The following is a 14,723-nucleotide window of genomic DNA, read 5'->3' as shown; positions in this document are numbered from 1 at the left end:
ATTTGATCTAGAGGCATAGCTAAGAAGTTATAACTGTTTAAGAATTTGAGACAACCAATGCTAGACATCATAGATTTACCAGCAGCTAGTAATATGTTATCTACTTTTCTTTTATCATTATTCTGTTTAAAGAGTTCACTGTATAGTAGGTTGAAGTCATAGCCAGAGCCATTATTGAATATTACTGGAATGAAGTTTTGTTGTTTGTATCTTAGATTACATATTTTACACGCTGGTCCTCTATATTTACCAGTTTCATGATCTCTTACTTTATTAAAACATGTTTTACTGCAGATATGACAAGTGTTATTAGTTTCATGATTAAATTTATCTTCTTTTGTGAATATCTTCTTTTCATTATGTTTGAAATTATTCTCAGTTTCTATTTCTAACAGATCTCCAGCAAATCTTTTGATGCAGCCTAGACCGAAGTAGTGCTTGAAGTTAACTTGCCAGGTGTAATCCACAGCTATTGGAATATGTTCAGCTATTACATATTTACAGTCATTAGTTGTGACATCGGTGAAACCGCTTCGCGGATCAACAATGCAACATTCTATATCGGCAGTTATAATATTTTTTATATTCTGACGTTTGTGCTCATTTATAAAAGTAATATGTTTTTTCTTAGGACAAACAATCTCTGGTTTGAATGAGTTGTTGCATTCGTGTTTATCATGTTTAATTTGTGAGTTAAACCAATGGGTACACCTATCACAATAATAATGTTTTATGTTATTTTTATTTGGTCGTTCTAACAGGGTTTCTATTTTTTTTATTAGGGCACAGTGTTCTATTTGACTATTACTCCAAACTAGTATTCTTACATCTTTTCTATCTTTTTCAAAATCATACACTTTTTTAAACAATTCTATTTTACCATTACCACAAGGTGTGTATACCCAAATATTAATATTATACAATTTCTGTATTCTTATTATATAAGCAAAATCATCTTCATGTTGTTGTCTTGGTTCAATTAGTTTATATAAATATTTACTTTCTTGAGTTGCATGGTGTGGGGCGGGATGTAGACAAGCAGTAATAGTTAGTTGTAAGCAGTTGTAATTATAACTACGTATATTTAATATCGATTTAGAGTTTTTGAGATCTGGAGGTAAATCTATATAACTACCAATAGACGCTTTAGTTGGTTCAATGTTTAACTGAATACTTCTTATTCCAAGAAACTCAAAATCATAACCATAACCTTCATATATTTCCTTTTCGAAATCTAGCCACCGATTGAAGTCACCATATTCATATATTGCATTATTATTAATATAATCAGTATTGAAAAATATTTTAGTAGTTTTAACTTCTTCTTTGGTTCTCTTCTTATAATCACCTTCAGCCGTGATCTTATATTTTTAGAACTCTTAACTTTACGAAACTGGTAACAGTTTTTGATTTCTTCTAAAGAGTAATTAGTTGCTTCATCTATATCTTCAATGTAATTCCCACCTTTATCAGTAATATAAAATTCTCTCACGTTCTGACTTGAGTTTATATCGAAGTCTTCTGTGTTTTCTAGATACATGCGATTGTGACTATATGAATGAATAGTTAGAGCTACTTTACTTCTAAATTCTTCATGACATTCTTTACATATAAACCTAATTTTAGAATAGATTTTGTTTTCAGTTTCAGTTTCTGATTTAGTTTCTTTTTTTTAGTTTTATCCCGAGTTTTTATAATATAATCATCTTCATCCGGATTATACACCCTCTCCAAGATTTTTTCTTCATCAGACTCAAACATTTTCGCCAATAGTTCCTTATGTTTGAGATCATAAGATTGGTGTCTGTATAAACCCTTCTTTGATTCAAAGGATATCGCAGAAGTTTATGACACTAGTATTAGTTGATTGAGACATGATGTATTTATTTAGGGAAATAACCAAAAAATAATTTTTCGAGAATGAAAAAGAAATGCAATAAATGCATAAATAAACCTGGGAAAGAATGTTGTAATAATTGTAAAAAATTAGAATATTCTTGTTATGTATGTAAAAATATGTTCAAAATGAAAGATTATATAGAACATTTGGGATATCATTATTCTAATTCTGGTCAATATCTAACATGTAGTATGTGTAATGTTTATAAACATATATCATTATATAGAATTAGAAATAGGAAATGTAGACTATGTATTTATCTTCATAGATATAGATATGGTCATACTAGAAATCAATTCAGAGAGCTTGTTTTTAAGTATAATATTCAAGAAGACATAGAAAAACACTAATCACTGTGTATCCACCGATATCAATGTTTTTGACTGTGCTCTTTTTGTTCGCTTTCTTTCATATTTAGCAACCACTAATAGTACAAGAGGTCAACAATCTTGGTTTAACATCGCATTACACATCAGTGAAAGGGGCTCCGCCCTTGGTTCCCCAACTGCTTAGCAGATCGAATGAAAAGTGCATGTCATGCTAAAATGGCCGCCACCATTGACAATGAAAGCCACCACCACTAACAGAATGAAATTAAACAAGTGAAAATTTCGAATATAAGATACCCTTAAAAATTAGCTAGTAAAGTGAGTATTTATTAAAATCTTAATTTAATTTCTAATAGATTATACAAATCATTCAATTTAATAGAAGGATTTAATTATTATTTTACTTTAAAACATGTAATTACTTGGGATATGATAACTAATTTTAAGTTAAAAATCATGTCAGAATATTCTAGGAAAAAGAATGTTCTAGAATAATTCTCCACGTAGGGACCTTTATTCTCCAGGGCATTTTTTGGCTATTCATCATGAGTTTCACTTCACTACAAAAACTAGCGAAAAATTTTAAACAATTTTCGTCATTTGACGAGACTTTAATAACTGGAGCTTTATCATGCACTTCTTTATCTGAAGAAAATATAAACGAGTTGACTAATTTAACAAATCAAATGATTATATTTTGTAAGGAAAACAAATGCATACCCGACAACACCGCCGAACATGAAAGTGAGACTGGAAAACGAACTAAAACGGAACTCTTCCAGTTGTTCCTCTCCAAGTTCAAGAAGGACCTACTAGGTTACGAGCATCAGGAAACACTGAACAAGTTTGAAGTAAAAGTGCCGGAATATTTATCTTTCCACAATAAACTCAGGAATTCATTCAATATTGGTGAATTTGAGTCTAATCTCACCACAGTCAATAACATGGAGGGAAAGCTGAATCGTTTATATCTACTGACAATTTCTGACAGAGGATACATATGGGGGAAAGTGAAACAAAATCATCAAGAAAACAATAAGGAAATTCCTAGGAAACAACTGCTGAACGATAAAGGATATTCCTACTCTACCATCCAGTGTTATATCAACTTCTCTCTGGCATGTGAAAGCTATCCAAGGATCCTAGTCTCAACAGACTACTACTCAGAATGGAAAAAGTTCCTAACAATGTTTTTGGCAGAAGTTCAGAAGGATAGCCAGCTACAATCTAGGTGCATGACAGAACTACAATTTTCATAAAAGATAAATGAGTGATTCGTTATTCAGAAATATATTTAATATGAATATTAATATTGATATCGATATCCCTACAAATGATATATTAATATTGTTCAGTCAGCTTAATATTAGACTTCAGTCAGCCTAATAATTAAAATTAAAAGTGTTCAAGCATTCTGTAGTTGCACCCTCCCCCACAGTTGCCATTAAGAAAGGTCGAGCAGTACTGCCGTAGCGTGGTAAAGGCAAGTCAACCTTTTAACAAGACCTCTCAAGACTCGGCTCAAAAATGTAACCAGGTACACTCAGTTAAACATCATAGATCAATCGTCTCCTGGTTAAAGTCAAAATTTTAAAGAAACTTGTTTCTTATTATCCAATTCTAAGCAATTTTGAGTTATTCTCAGTCCATCCGATTCTATTGAAAAAAACTTTGTGAGATGATTAACCTGATTTTTTTCAATATAGTTTGGTATATTAGATATGAAATTAGGCTTAAAACTAGCTTTGAGAACTTTTGGATATTAGCATATGAAATACATAAATTATACTGGCTGTGTACATTTTTGTACACAAAATTGTGCGTGTAATATGTATTTATAGTGGTGAATATAGTAGTGGATAAAACAAGGGATTCAACAAACAGTAAAATTTGTCCCGAATCGACATGCGCGATTAGCGTTAGGAGAAAGGGACAAATTTTACTGGTGTTTGGAATCCTTGTTTTATCCACTAGTATTATGGCAGAGAACAATTTTTTACCAATAGAACATCAATTTTGTACTTTCTCAGCAAAATAGGAAAAGTAAATAAATAAAGCGCAAGCAATATATTGCTTTGCGAATCAAAAATTGTGAAATTTGAAAAAATGATGAGCAAAAGATATCAACTATTATTTTTTTGAACCAAAAGAATTTTTCAAAGAAATCTAATTGAAAACGGTAATCGAAAAGAAATCCCAAAAAATAAAGGAACTGTCAAATTTTTTTTTAAAAGTTCTCATTTTTGAGCGATTTTTACAGTAATAGTATGTACAGCGATACAGTAATAGTTTATAATTAGCTCACACAAAAAAATTCAATGTAAAATATCATCTAACTTAATTTGGCTTCAAAATATGTCTCGTATGAGCAAGATGAAAGATGATGCATCGGGGACAACGAATGAGAGCTGAGCAAGAATGAGCTTACAATAATCTTGCTAGATAACCTTTTGTACTTCAAGATAGGAATCGTCTTGTATGATCTTGCAACATAGCCATCATCTTACAGGACCTTGGGAAATGGCCCTTTTTCAAGAATGTTTTAAGGTGTAAGATAAACAGGGTAAATATTAAATTTCCGTTTTTAACCACGCACTTCTTTCAAATTTTGCGTCTTTCAATGACAAGGCGGCTCGGTATTGTGCGTTCGCACATTAAGTTCCGACCCCGCTCATCTTCATTTTTCACTTAGATATAGAAAAATTAACATATAAACATATCCTTCAACAAACTACTAAAAGAATAAAACAATCTACTCTAGAGGGCCTATGAGACCTGTGGCTACAATAATTTGTCTACCAGAAAAGACGGCAATGAAAATCAAATAGTTACAAATATTAATTACGACCAAAACTTCTTGTCCATTTTTTGAAAACCACTAATAACCAATTCAAAATGGCATCAGATAAAATTTATACTAAGAGGATCAACCGGTGCTTTTTTGGAACAAAATATGGGACTTTTCCTCAATGCGACTTGGCAACAAGTCGACTAGAAATGAGAAAAAGGGGCAAAGTTTATTAAAACTGATCAGAAACATTACGCATCAAATGAAATTAATGAGAGAGTCTTTTAAACCTCAATAGAGAGCGACTGAGGCCTTTCATCATCCAGGATATGTCATACGACTACAAAAAAAAACGACAAATTCAGGCAAAAACGAAAATTTTGCACGAAAAATTATGCACGAAAACGATGTCCCCCCAATCAATTAAATATTAAGCTGATCACTAAAAACAATAAAAAAATCTTCGCGTGCATTTTTTGCAGGTGACAAGAATTGTAAATCAAATGACGCCCATTATTGTGATACTGTGAAAAGAAAACAAAAGCCTACAAAAATGGGGCAAATATACAAAAATCACGAAAATTGGTTTTATGAAAACTGGTTGTTCCAAGAAAAGAAGACCATTTGAGGAAAGAAAAACCATTATGAAGAGCACACTGTATTTCAATAGATAAATGGTGTGAATTGTAAATAGAGATGCTTAGCTACAGTTTAACAGAAACAAAAATGGCAGATCTCAAAAATCTATCACTTTGTTTTTTTATTAAAAACAAATATTTTTAAAGTTCATAGCCAACAAAAGCTTTCGACTAAAATAGTAGACAATTTTTCTTGCATCTAATTGGAAAACTAATTGCGGCTGTTATTAATGAGACTAAATAATAAGACTATAAAATAACATTAAATACAAGCTGAACTAATAAATTTCACAAACAACTTTACGAAACCACAGTTTTGAAGCCATTAGGTTTATAAGATATTAACCTCGAGAATATAATCTCTTCATATGCGTCTCCTTTGTTCATGATGGCGTCTTTTTGTACAAGGACTATCACAAAATGACAACAAAAAGAACCACAGAAACTGAAAAGTAACTAAACTTCACAAAATTCTGCTGAAACAAATTGTCTAAGCACTGAAGATTGTCTAAGCACTGATCATTAAAAACGTTTAAACAACAGAAAAATTATTGTTTGATTCAACAAAACAATAAAAAGAGCTCTAAACAATCAGGCTAATTTAAGAAAATAATACAGTATAGTAAAATACGAAGAAAAAACGCAAACCAGAACAAAAAGTGAAGAGTTGAAGAATACTGTTACTCTTTTTTTAGAAATTTAATTCGAAAGTCAAAATAACCATTAGCTATCTACCGATATGCTAATGGTTGAGGAAGAAATTTGATCATTGAGTGGTTAAACATAAAAATCACACTGCCAAAAGAATAACAATTGAAGGCAAAAGACAAAAATTCAGTTAAATTTTACTAAAACTCTTCTACATTCAGCCTCAAATTTACGTAAAATGTAGCTGTCATTAACGGAGGCGTGATTTAAAGATATTTTCATTAATTAACATTAAAAAAACAAATGTAAAGTATTTTGAAAAAAGGCAGCATCAAAACAAAAACCAAAAAGTCTCTGATTCTAAGAATCCCTGATATTATCGAACCTCTCGCTGATTTTGTTGCGCGCCCAGAAACCGACCAAGCGTTCCAAGTGTTTACGAATTAGACCAATTGCTGAGTGGAGTTCTTCAAATATTATAAAAAACAACGATGCATTTTGTATAATTATCGAGTTAAATCTGCAAAAAACGGCAAAGTTTTAATTCCAGAAGACTGTCATACGTAGCCTAATTGCAACTAGCGCTCTTTTGAGATTAGGGAGTCTGTGTTAAGGTTTCTAGGTCACGAAGTCTGGCAAACTTTAACAAAGTGGACCAAAAAGGCATATTTTGTGCCATTTTGATGAAGAAAGTTTGAATTTTGAAGATATTATCAAAAATTTTAGCCAAAAAAAACTTCAATCAAACAAATCAGCAACGCTCTTCTATCTCTAAGGGTAACAACAACAATCTGCCGCTAAAAATTTAAAATTAATTGAATTATATTAGCAAAATTGTGCCAAACTTTAGCAAAAATTACTGAAAATGTGACAAAAACAGTCGAATGTTCACAAAACTTTAAACCTCGATAACTCCCTGTAAAATACGAAAATCGAAAAAATCTTTTTAATTCTGTATTCTACGCTGGACGGGCTTTTTAATGATACCACTCACAATTCTCTATGATGAATATATCGATCGGCCAAAATTGACTGAACAAAAAAAACCCAGTTGAGTATATAGTTCCTCCCTCCCCACTAAAGTGGGGGTCGGAACAAAAAAATACAAAAATTTCTGACAATTTATTAAATTTTCTTGTTCAATAATGGTTTTTTCAAACCTTTGTAAAACAATTGAAAGGGTTGAAAGGTTTTCATTGATACAAAAGGATTTGTTTACGACAACAACCTCTCTGATAATTCCACTGAAGTGAACTTTATGATCTTAAAGCAGAAATAGGGTCTCATTTTGTCGCTATGTTTCGATTAAAGAGGTAGCATTGAATAACCTTATTCTGCAGAAACGTTGCTTTCTTGCTGCTGAGATAAACCAGCATTCCCGTTTTTTTTTCTTATACGTCGCCGTTCCGGGTACTGTTTTTATTTCTTCAGCATGTTTTTTTAATTCTCTCTTATATTGATGTTCTACATTGCTCCAATGCTCAAAATTTGTACCTTTGAATAAAAAAAATTGTCTATTTTTTTTTAAAATTTTTTAAATGTTTCGGATTCTTCTTTAGTGACCAACTGGTTTTCATTCTTTTTCCAGTATTTGTGACAGTAATCTTAAAATTCTTTCAGATATTCTGTTAATTAAAAAATTTACCGTTAATTTTCTGAAAATTACTTTCAAAATTTAGTTCAGAGGGTGTAGAAAAAAATTTTTCCAACGCCAAAATCTTGAAGCTACAAGAACTAGAATAAGTTTTTGTGGTCAGTGGAAATTTTAAATATCGACTTTTTTAATAAAAAAAAATATGCAAAAAAAGAACATTTTGTCTAATTGGGGAGGTTTTTGGCCTCAAAATAACATTAATAAACTCAAAAAACATAAAGGAATAACGTCGGGCGAATTGCTCTCAAACAGCCTGTCGAATGGTTGACTATTAAACTTCGTCAGTATCTAGCTACAGCTTAAGGAGGCTAGCTTAAATTACATTTAGGGGGATGGAGCACGCGCCAGTGCGAATTGAAAGTGGACTGGAGAGTGGGTGACAAGAGTGCTGGATTACGGATGCAAAAAGGTACGGAAAGGAGGTTGGGCAGGGGAGGTTGTTAATCGTGAGAGTGCATTTAAATCTGCCTAAATTGAAATTTAAATATATTCATTGTTGATGAAGCGCGGAAGAAGTGAAGCAAAAAATAGCAGTTCGTCCTAGCTACGAGAAGGAAAAATTTAATTGGAATATCTTGTCCACATTACTGAAAACAAAAGCACAAAAAATTCAAAGCCGCTGTCTTTGCCTCATCAACAAATTTCACATCAAATATTTTTTATTACTATTACTATAAAATTAATTTTTTTAAAGAGAGCAAAATAGCATTAAAAACTATCCATAACTTACCGGAAAAAATTGGCTTTTGGCAGTCATTGGGAAATCTGTATATCTCGAAAAAAATATATTAATTACTCACAAATAATATTTGAAGCTGCTATTGTAAAGTTGCTAGTTTTTTAAAGCAATATTTCTGCCTGACCGTTTTGAATTGTCACGAGATTTTTACGCCATGGACTTTTTCATTTTGCTTGACCTAAATTTCTTTCTCAATCAAAAGTGTCAGCAGCTAAACTCAAGTGGTGAATGCTGACTAAAAAAATCAAATGAAAGTTGCGCCAAAATTTTTGCTTTTTTGAAGTCCAAATTTTATTAGTTGTCATAGTGGTATATATTTCTCTCTAATGATTTCATTTGAAATACACTTTAATGAATCTAGATACCTCTGAGCAGATTGTAATAGAATGAAGCTTGGAGCTCTCACTAGTCGCACAACTATTGTATGTTTTTAGCAAGGTTTCTGTTGTTATATTCATTAGATATCAATGTGCAGAACTTTTTTGCATAGCCAATTTTATACGCAAATAGTGAGCGAATCAATCTTCTAAAGTTTCTAATTCTTTCAGTTTTTTTCGTTATACAAAGAGTTTTTATCTTTACAAAAATATACATCAATTTTAAAGTGTAAACGACATTTTCTTGAGCTAATTAAGTCACGTATGATCAAAATCTATTCATGCAAATGGTCTCAACACTTTGGATAAATCATTTTTTAACTCTATCTAGCAGATCGTCAGACGACGAAACGAAAAAACATAGCAGGGCAGGCTTTCTGTTGTTATCTTCATTAGATATCAATGTGCAGAACTTTTTTGCATAGCCAATTTTATACGCAAATAGTGAGCGAATCAATCTTCTAAAGTTTCTAATTCTTTCAGTTTTTTTCGTTATACAAATAGTTTTTATCTTTACAAACTCATTTTCTTGTGGCATGGAACTTGACGTAATTTTGACGTATTTTTGAACAATAAGAGAGCAGATGCTCATATACAAAGAGATTTACGCGACTAAGATCAAAGTGAGGTGTTCGGGGGTGTATGGTGTATGTATGTGTGTGTGTATGTGTGTGTTTGTGTGTATGTGTGTATGTGTGTGTGTGTGTATGTGTGTGTGTGTGTGTGTGTGTGTGTGTGTGTGTGCACGTTTGTGTGTGTGTGTGCAATTTGTGTCTTTGTGTATTTCTGTGATTTTGTATGTAATTGTGCTGTTTAGCTGATTTTTTACGTTTCTGCGCAATTTATTGCTTTGCAACTTATTTCCTACAAAATGTTTTGAATATTAAGCCTTGGTCGTTTTCCATACGTTTTTGAGTTCTCTTTTTGTTCCTACCCACTTCACTGGGGGAGGAACTAAATGCTCAAGTGGGTGTTTTTCTTCAGCAGCGTAATTGAAAGGTTTCAGCGCTTCATATATCAATTGTCTGTGCGCGTGTGGGTTTGCGCATGTTTGTGTTTGTGTATGTGCGTGAGTTCTTGTATGCATGTTTTTCATGTAGGTATGTATTTTTGTAGCAATTCTTATAAAAACGGTTCATTGATATAATATTGAATTAAAGAAGAGAAGAATTTCGTGTGTGTTGGGTGATGAGTTAAAAACAGTAGAGCAGGGTTCGCGAGACATCACCAGAACGGTTAAAATATGAGCTGAAATTTTGTGAAAATTTTCTGGATTTCAGCGCGTTTCTTACAATGGTTCAGCGCATTACTATGTAAGGAATTGCGCTGAAATTTTTGATTTTTCAGGGCAATTCAGCAGATTTCTGACATAATTCTTGGAAAACTTCTCGACGAGAGCTCTTAATTACTAACACAAGCTTGGCAAAGAGTGGCCTGATTATGTGCCAATGATCTGGCCCCAAAGCAGCTGCTACAGCTGGTAAATTCCTGGCACAGTTCTCTAACACTCCAGATTCGTTCACATACGCCATCTCCAGGTATTGCCTCAATAAAGTCCGATTCACAACATCCTGCAAATGGTATAAAATGTGCAGCGTTTGAAAAAAAAATTTAATATAGTCGACATATTGACAGAATAGCTTTCGAAATAGACTTGCGGGCCGTAAAATACAGATAGAAACAGATCCAGAAAAGAAATGAAAACGATACGGACGCCACTTTAACAACACCAAAAAATTGTTAAAGAAACTGTATATTAGAAACCTTAATTAAACATATGCGTTCTTTAAACTCAAAATAATTAAAAATATACATCAGTTTTAAAGTGCAAACGACATTTTCTTGAGCTAATTAAGTCACGTATGATCAAAATCTATTCATGCAAATGGTCTCAACACTTTGGATAGATCATTTTTAACTCTATCTAGCAGATCGTCAGACGACGAAACGAAAAAACATAGCAGGGCAGGCTAAGAATTAGAATCTAAAGAAAAAAGATCGTCATACGACGAAATAAAAGAACATAGCGGGGAAGGTCAAGAATTAGAATTCAAAGAATTGAACAAACTTATAAATTGATATTAACATTTTATCAGCAACATCAAATTAAGCTAAACAACAACCCCTATGGCCTTATTTGCGCAAAATGAACAACGATTTTCAATAAATAAGAAAATTGTATCTTCTGCAATTTAGTGGTTCAATACTAAAAAAATGGAAGAACTTTTTTATAATATTGAACACAACTTTTGAACTGGTACGCAATACAGCAGCGTTGTAACTGTCGAAGCCAACACAGTGATTAAAATTAGACGCCCTAAAAGCCGACATGAACTGACATTGTTGAGACCGAGCATTAAAATCAAATGAAAACCAAAAATGCGAGGCTAAAAATAATTGAAAAGGAAGTGTCAAAAATTCTTTATGGACTGTTTAGACCTCAAGCAACTAATTGAATTCTATGCGAATGATGAAACCTGTAACGATTGAGACTTAATGATAACAACAACAAAAACATCATCCAATTTTTTTTACTTTAACTTAAAAACTCGCTAATAGTTTTAAACAAATAGTACAAATAGTATAGAACTCCCGGAATGCAAAACCTAAGAGCTCACACTATTAATTCGATCACTCTAAGCACCATTAGCAACCGATGAACCCTGTCATTAATGATATAAAAAGCCAAGAAATAGTTAAGTCGATTAAAACAAATTTCATTATTAACTTATGAAAACTGTTGAGAAATGAGACACTGAGGACATAAGTCAAGTTGAAGCACGTAAAAAAATCCCTCTCAGAAACTAATAATTTGTTCAATCCGCATTTTCACACTCCTTTTGTAACGTAGTTTAATCCCTCCTCAAACCTATTCTATTCTTTTTTCTCTCCCTGTACTACATCAGCGTAATTAAAATTACCACTCTGTGTTGACGTCTCATTGGCGTGAAAAGGCCGAAAAAGTTGTCAACATATATTTTATTTAAAAATTGCAGCGCCACCCTACCATCCAATTTCTTCAATTGTGAAAACCGTTAACACCGCAATAAAGCTACGCTCAGCTTACAGCTTCGCAGCTATAAAAATAGCCGGCATTTTGTCGGAATATAGCCGCCGCGGACCCCAATGACCGACCTTGTGAGAGAAAAACTTGTGATACCTTAGTGCACGAGAAAAAGTGACGACATCCTAATTTGTTTCAAAGAAGGACCGAAAAGGTTTGAGTTATGATTGCAGTTTCATTTGTTTCAATATAAAAAACCGAACCGACCTCGAATAGGAGGACAATAAAAACCGATGTCAGTAAGCAGTATACAGTAAGAAACTATGATAACTTATTCCATTAGGTCAAAAATAATGCATTAGTTCCAGTGCTTTATTGGTTTGTTTATACCACTTTTTTATTTTGTCTTTGGACCATGAATGTATTCACGTATATTTGTTGAACTAATTGAAACGCCAAATTCGTGACTCATGAAAGATGAAAAAAATGTAAACCAAAAAATAGTGAAGATAAAAGTCAAAATGCCGCACGTCAGAACAATTCAAGAGCGATAAAGCAAATTTTTGTTCCACTACATTTTCCTCTTTCTTATTTAAAACTGAAAAATTTCAGCCATAAAACATCTCGCTCTATATCCTGTTTCGCCTTGACCAAAATCATCACAGATTTTTAAAAAAATACAAACCCATTATAAAGTCAAATTCTTTGATTTGTACTAAACATAGTACCGTTGTAATAGCCGGCCTAGAAGATGAGGGCGGCTATTAATAGAAACAGCAAAAATCAAGCTATACATAGTGGTTATTAAGTCCAGGGGAATATAGAAATTTAACATCGAATTCCCTGAATTGTCTGTAAAATGAAAAGAAAAATCCCATATAAATTCTTAACAATCAAGCTGTTTTTCTAAAAATGTTTAACAAACTTTTCATAAGGACAATTTGCATTACAAAAACCTAATTTTAGGTGAAAACTATCGAATAATTTTAGTAACTCTGAGAGACTGCAATGTTTTAAAACTTCGCGAGACTGCTTCTCAACCAATTAAACTAATTTCTCCAAAAGAAAAAAATTTAACGAAACAAGTTAAAACTTTCTTTAAAAAGCAGTGCATCAGATTGAAAGAAATACTGTCTGAGTGATTAATTATGAGCTATGTTATCTCTTCGGGAAGAATTCTTAAACACTCTCTTTTTTGTTACAAAATATAATGAAAATACAATATTAAAAAAATTAATTAATTAAGCGAAAAAGTAAAATGCAACTTCAGCATCATTCGTTTTGTTGATGATGCATTTTTTTACAAACGAGAACATCGACAAGATGAGACAGGTGAAAATCATCCTAATATTTACAAACAAAAATAACATAACCGACTAAAGTCGGGCGAATTGCTCTCAAACGACCGACGAGTGGTTGGCTTCGTCAGTAGCTAGGCACGGCATGGTGAGGCCAGTTTTAGCTTAATTGAAGGATCGTAAGTGGGCGCAGCGGGGGACACCGGGAGGTTGATGGCGGTGGCAACAGAGGGGTAGTCAATCTCTAGGAACCGTCGTTCGCATCATAAGTATGTCTCCCCAACAGATTCTGTGAATCGAATAATTGACGAGTAATGAGCTGAAAGGCTCTAAGAGCACTTAATACCCACTGGGCGCTACCTGTTTGTCCCGTTCTTGAGGACGAAAAGTCAAATGCGTTAAACGAAAAGTTGGTCAAGCGAAAAGTCGCATTAAAAAAATTCCGACAGGACTAATATACTTGCTACAAAATTTCGTTAGGGAGCAATTAATAACCCACTAACTTTGGTCTGATCGCTGTGTGGCTCTAGTCAAGCGTTTTTTGTTAGTTGCCAGCTGGGGCAAAGTTTTTCGAGCTACCATTAGGGCCTATGGGCGGGCGCAATCGCTGTGGGGATCTGAGTGGGAGGGCTGGATATTAGGGGGTTCCAAAATGATCGACAGAGAAGGGTGAATAGGGAGAGAGGTGTGCGGATGATAACTGAAAGTAGTCAAATCCTTAACAATGAGAGCCGCCATTCAAGAAATTTTTTTGTGAATTGCAAATTGAATAAGCAGTAAGGCGTAAGGCTCTAAGAGAGCTGTTGAGCCTCTTAACGTCCTCCGGGCCATACCTGTTTGTCTAGATTTGAGAAAAAAAATAAATTTGTCTCAAGAAAATTTGGTCGTGTAAACAATTGCGTTAAAATATCACCAAACTAATAAAAATGCCCCAAAATTAGCTAGAAAGAAATCATTACAACATGTCCATTACGTAGACAAAATGTTTAAAGTAGCCAATTTGAACCATTTCCTGAAGTATAAACAGGCTAAAGCAAAGAAAAACATGTGAACTATACAGAAAAAAAAACTGACAGGACGGATTGCTCTTCAGTGAGTGGCGAGGAAGTCAATTCATAAGGGGGCATAGGCTAGAGAAACTGTTATTCTTCAAAAAAAAGTTGTGCCGTGGGGGTGCTGTTTGAACCTGTGACCTCCCTGATGAGAGTTGTGTATCATAACCACTAAGTTGCGCAAGCTATGCACGGTGAACTCTTACAATCAGTTTTTTTTAAAAAAATATTTAATTTTTAGTTGCCTGTAATTTAATCACTCATAAAAACTCAAAAAACCAAGCATGAAAAGTCAC

At 33.1% G+C, this 14,723-nt stretch overlaps 1 protein-coding gene across 1 annotated transcript in view; it reads right to left on the bottom strand.

Moving 5' to 3' along the window:
• LOC142345068 (uncharacterized) overlaps positions 1–14,723 on the bottom strand; it is a 63,563-nt gene that overhangs the window by 17,057 nt on the left and 31,783 nt on the right. Inside the window, exon 7 of the mRNA XM_075397149.1 lies at positions 10,487–10,644. Within this exon, the coding sequence (XP_075253264.1) occupies positions 10,487–10,644 (158 nt within the window). The remainder of the gene's footprint in view (positions 1–10,486; positions 10,645–14,723) is intronic.

Source organism: Convolutriloba macropyga, chromosome 8 (assembly GCF_964194025.1).
Source record: "Convolutriloba macropyga chromosome 8, txConMacr16.3, whole genome shotgun sequence".
Classification (NCBI taxonomy): domain Eukaryota; kingdom Metazoa; phylum Xenacoelomorpha; order Acoela; family Convolutidae; genus Convolutriloba; species Convolutriloba macropyga.
This window is presented reverse-complemented; position numbering and strand designations above follow the sequence as displayed.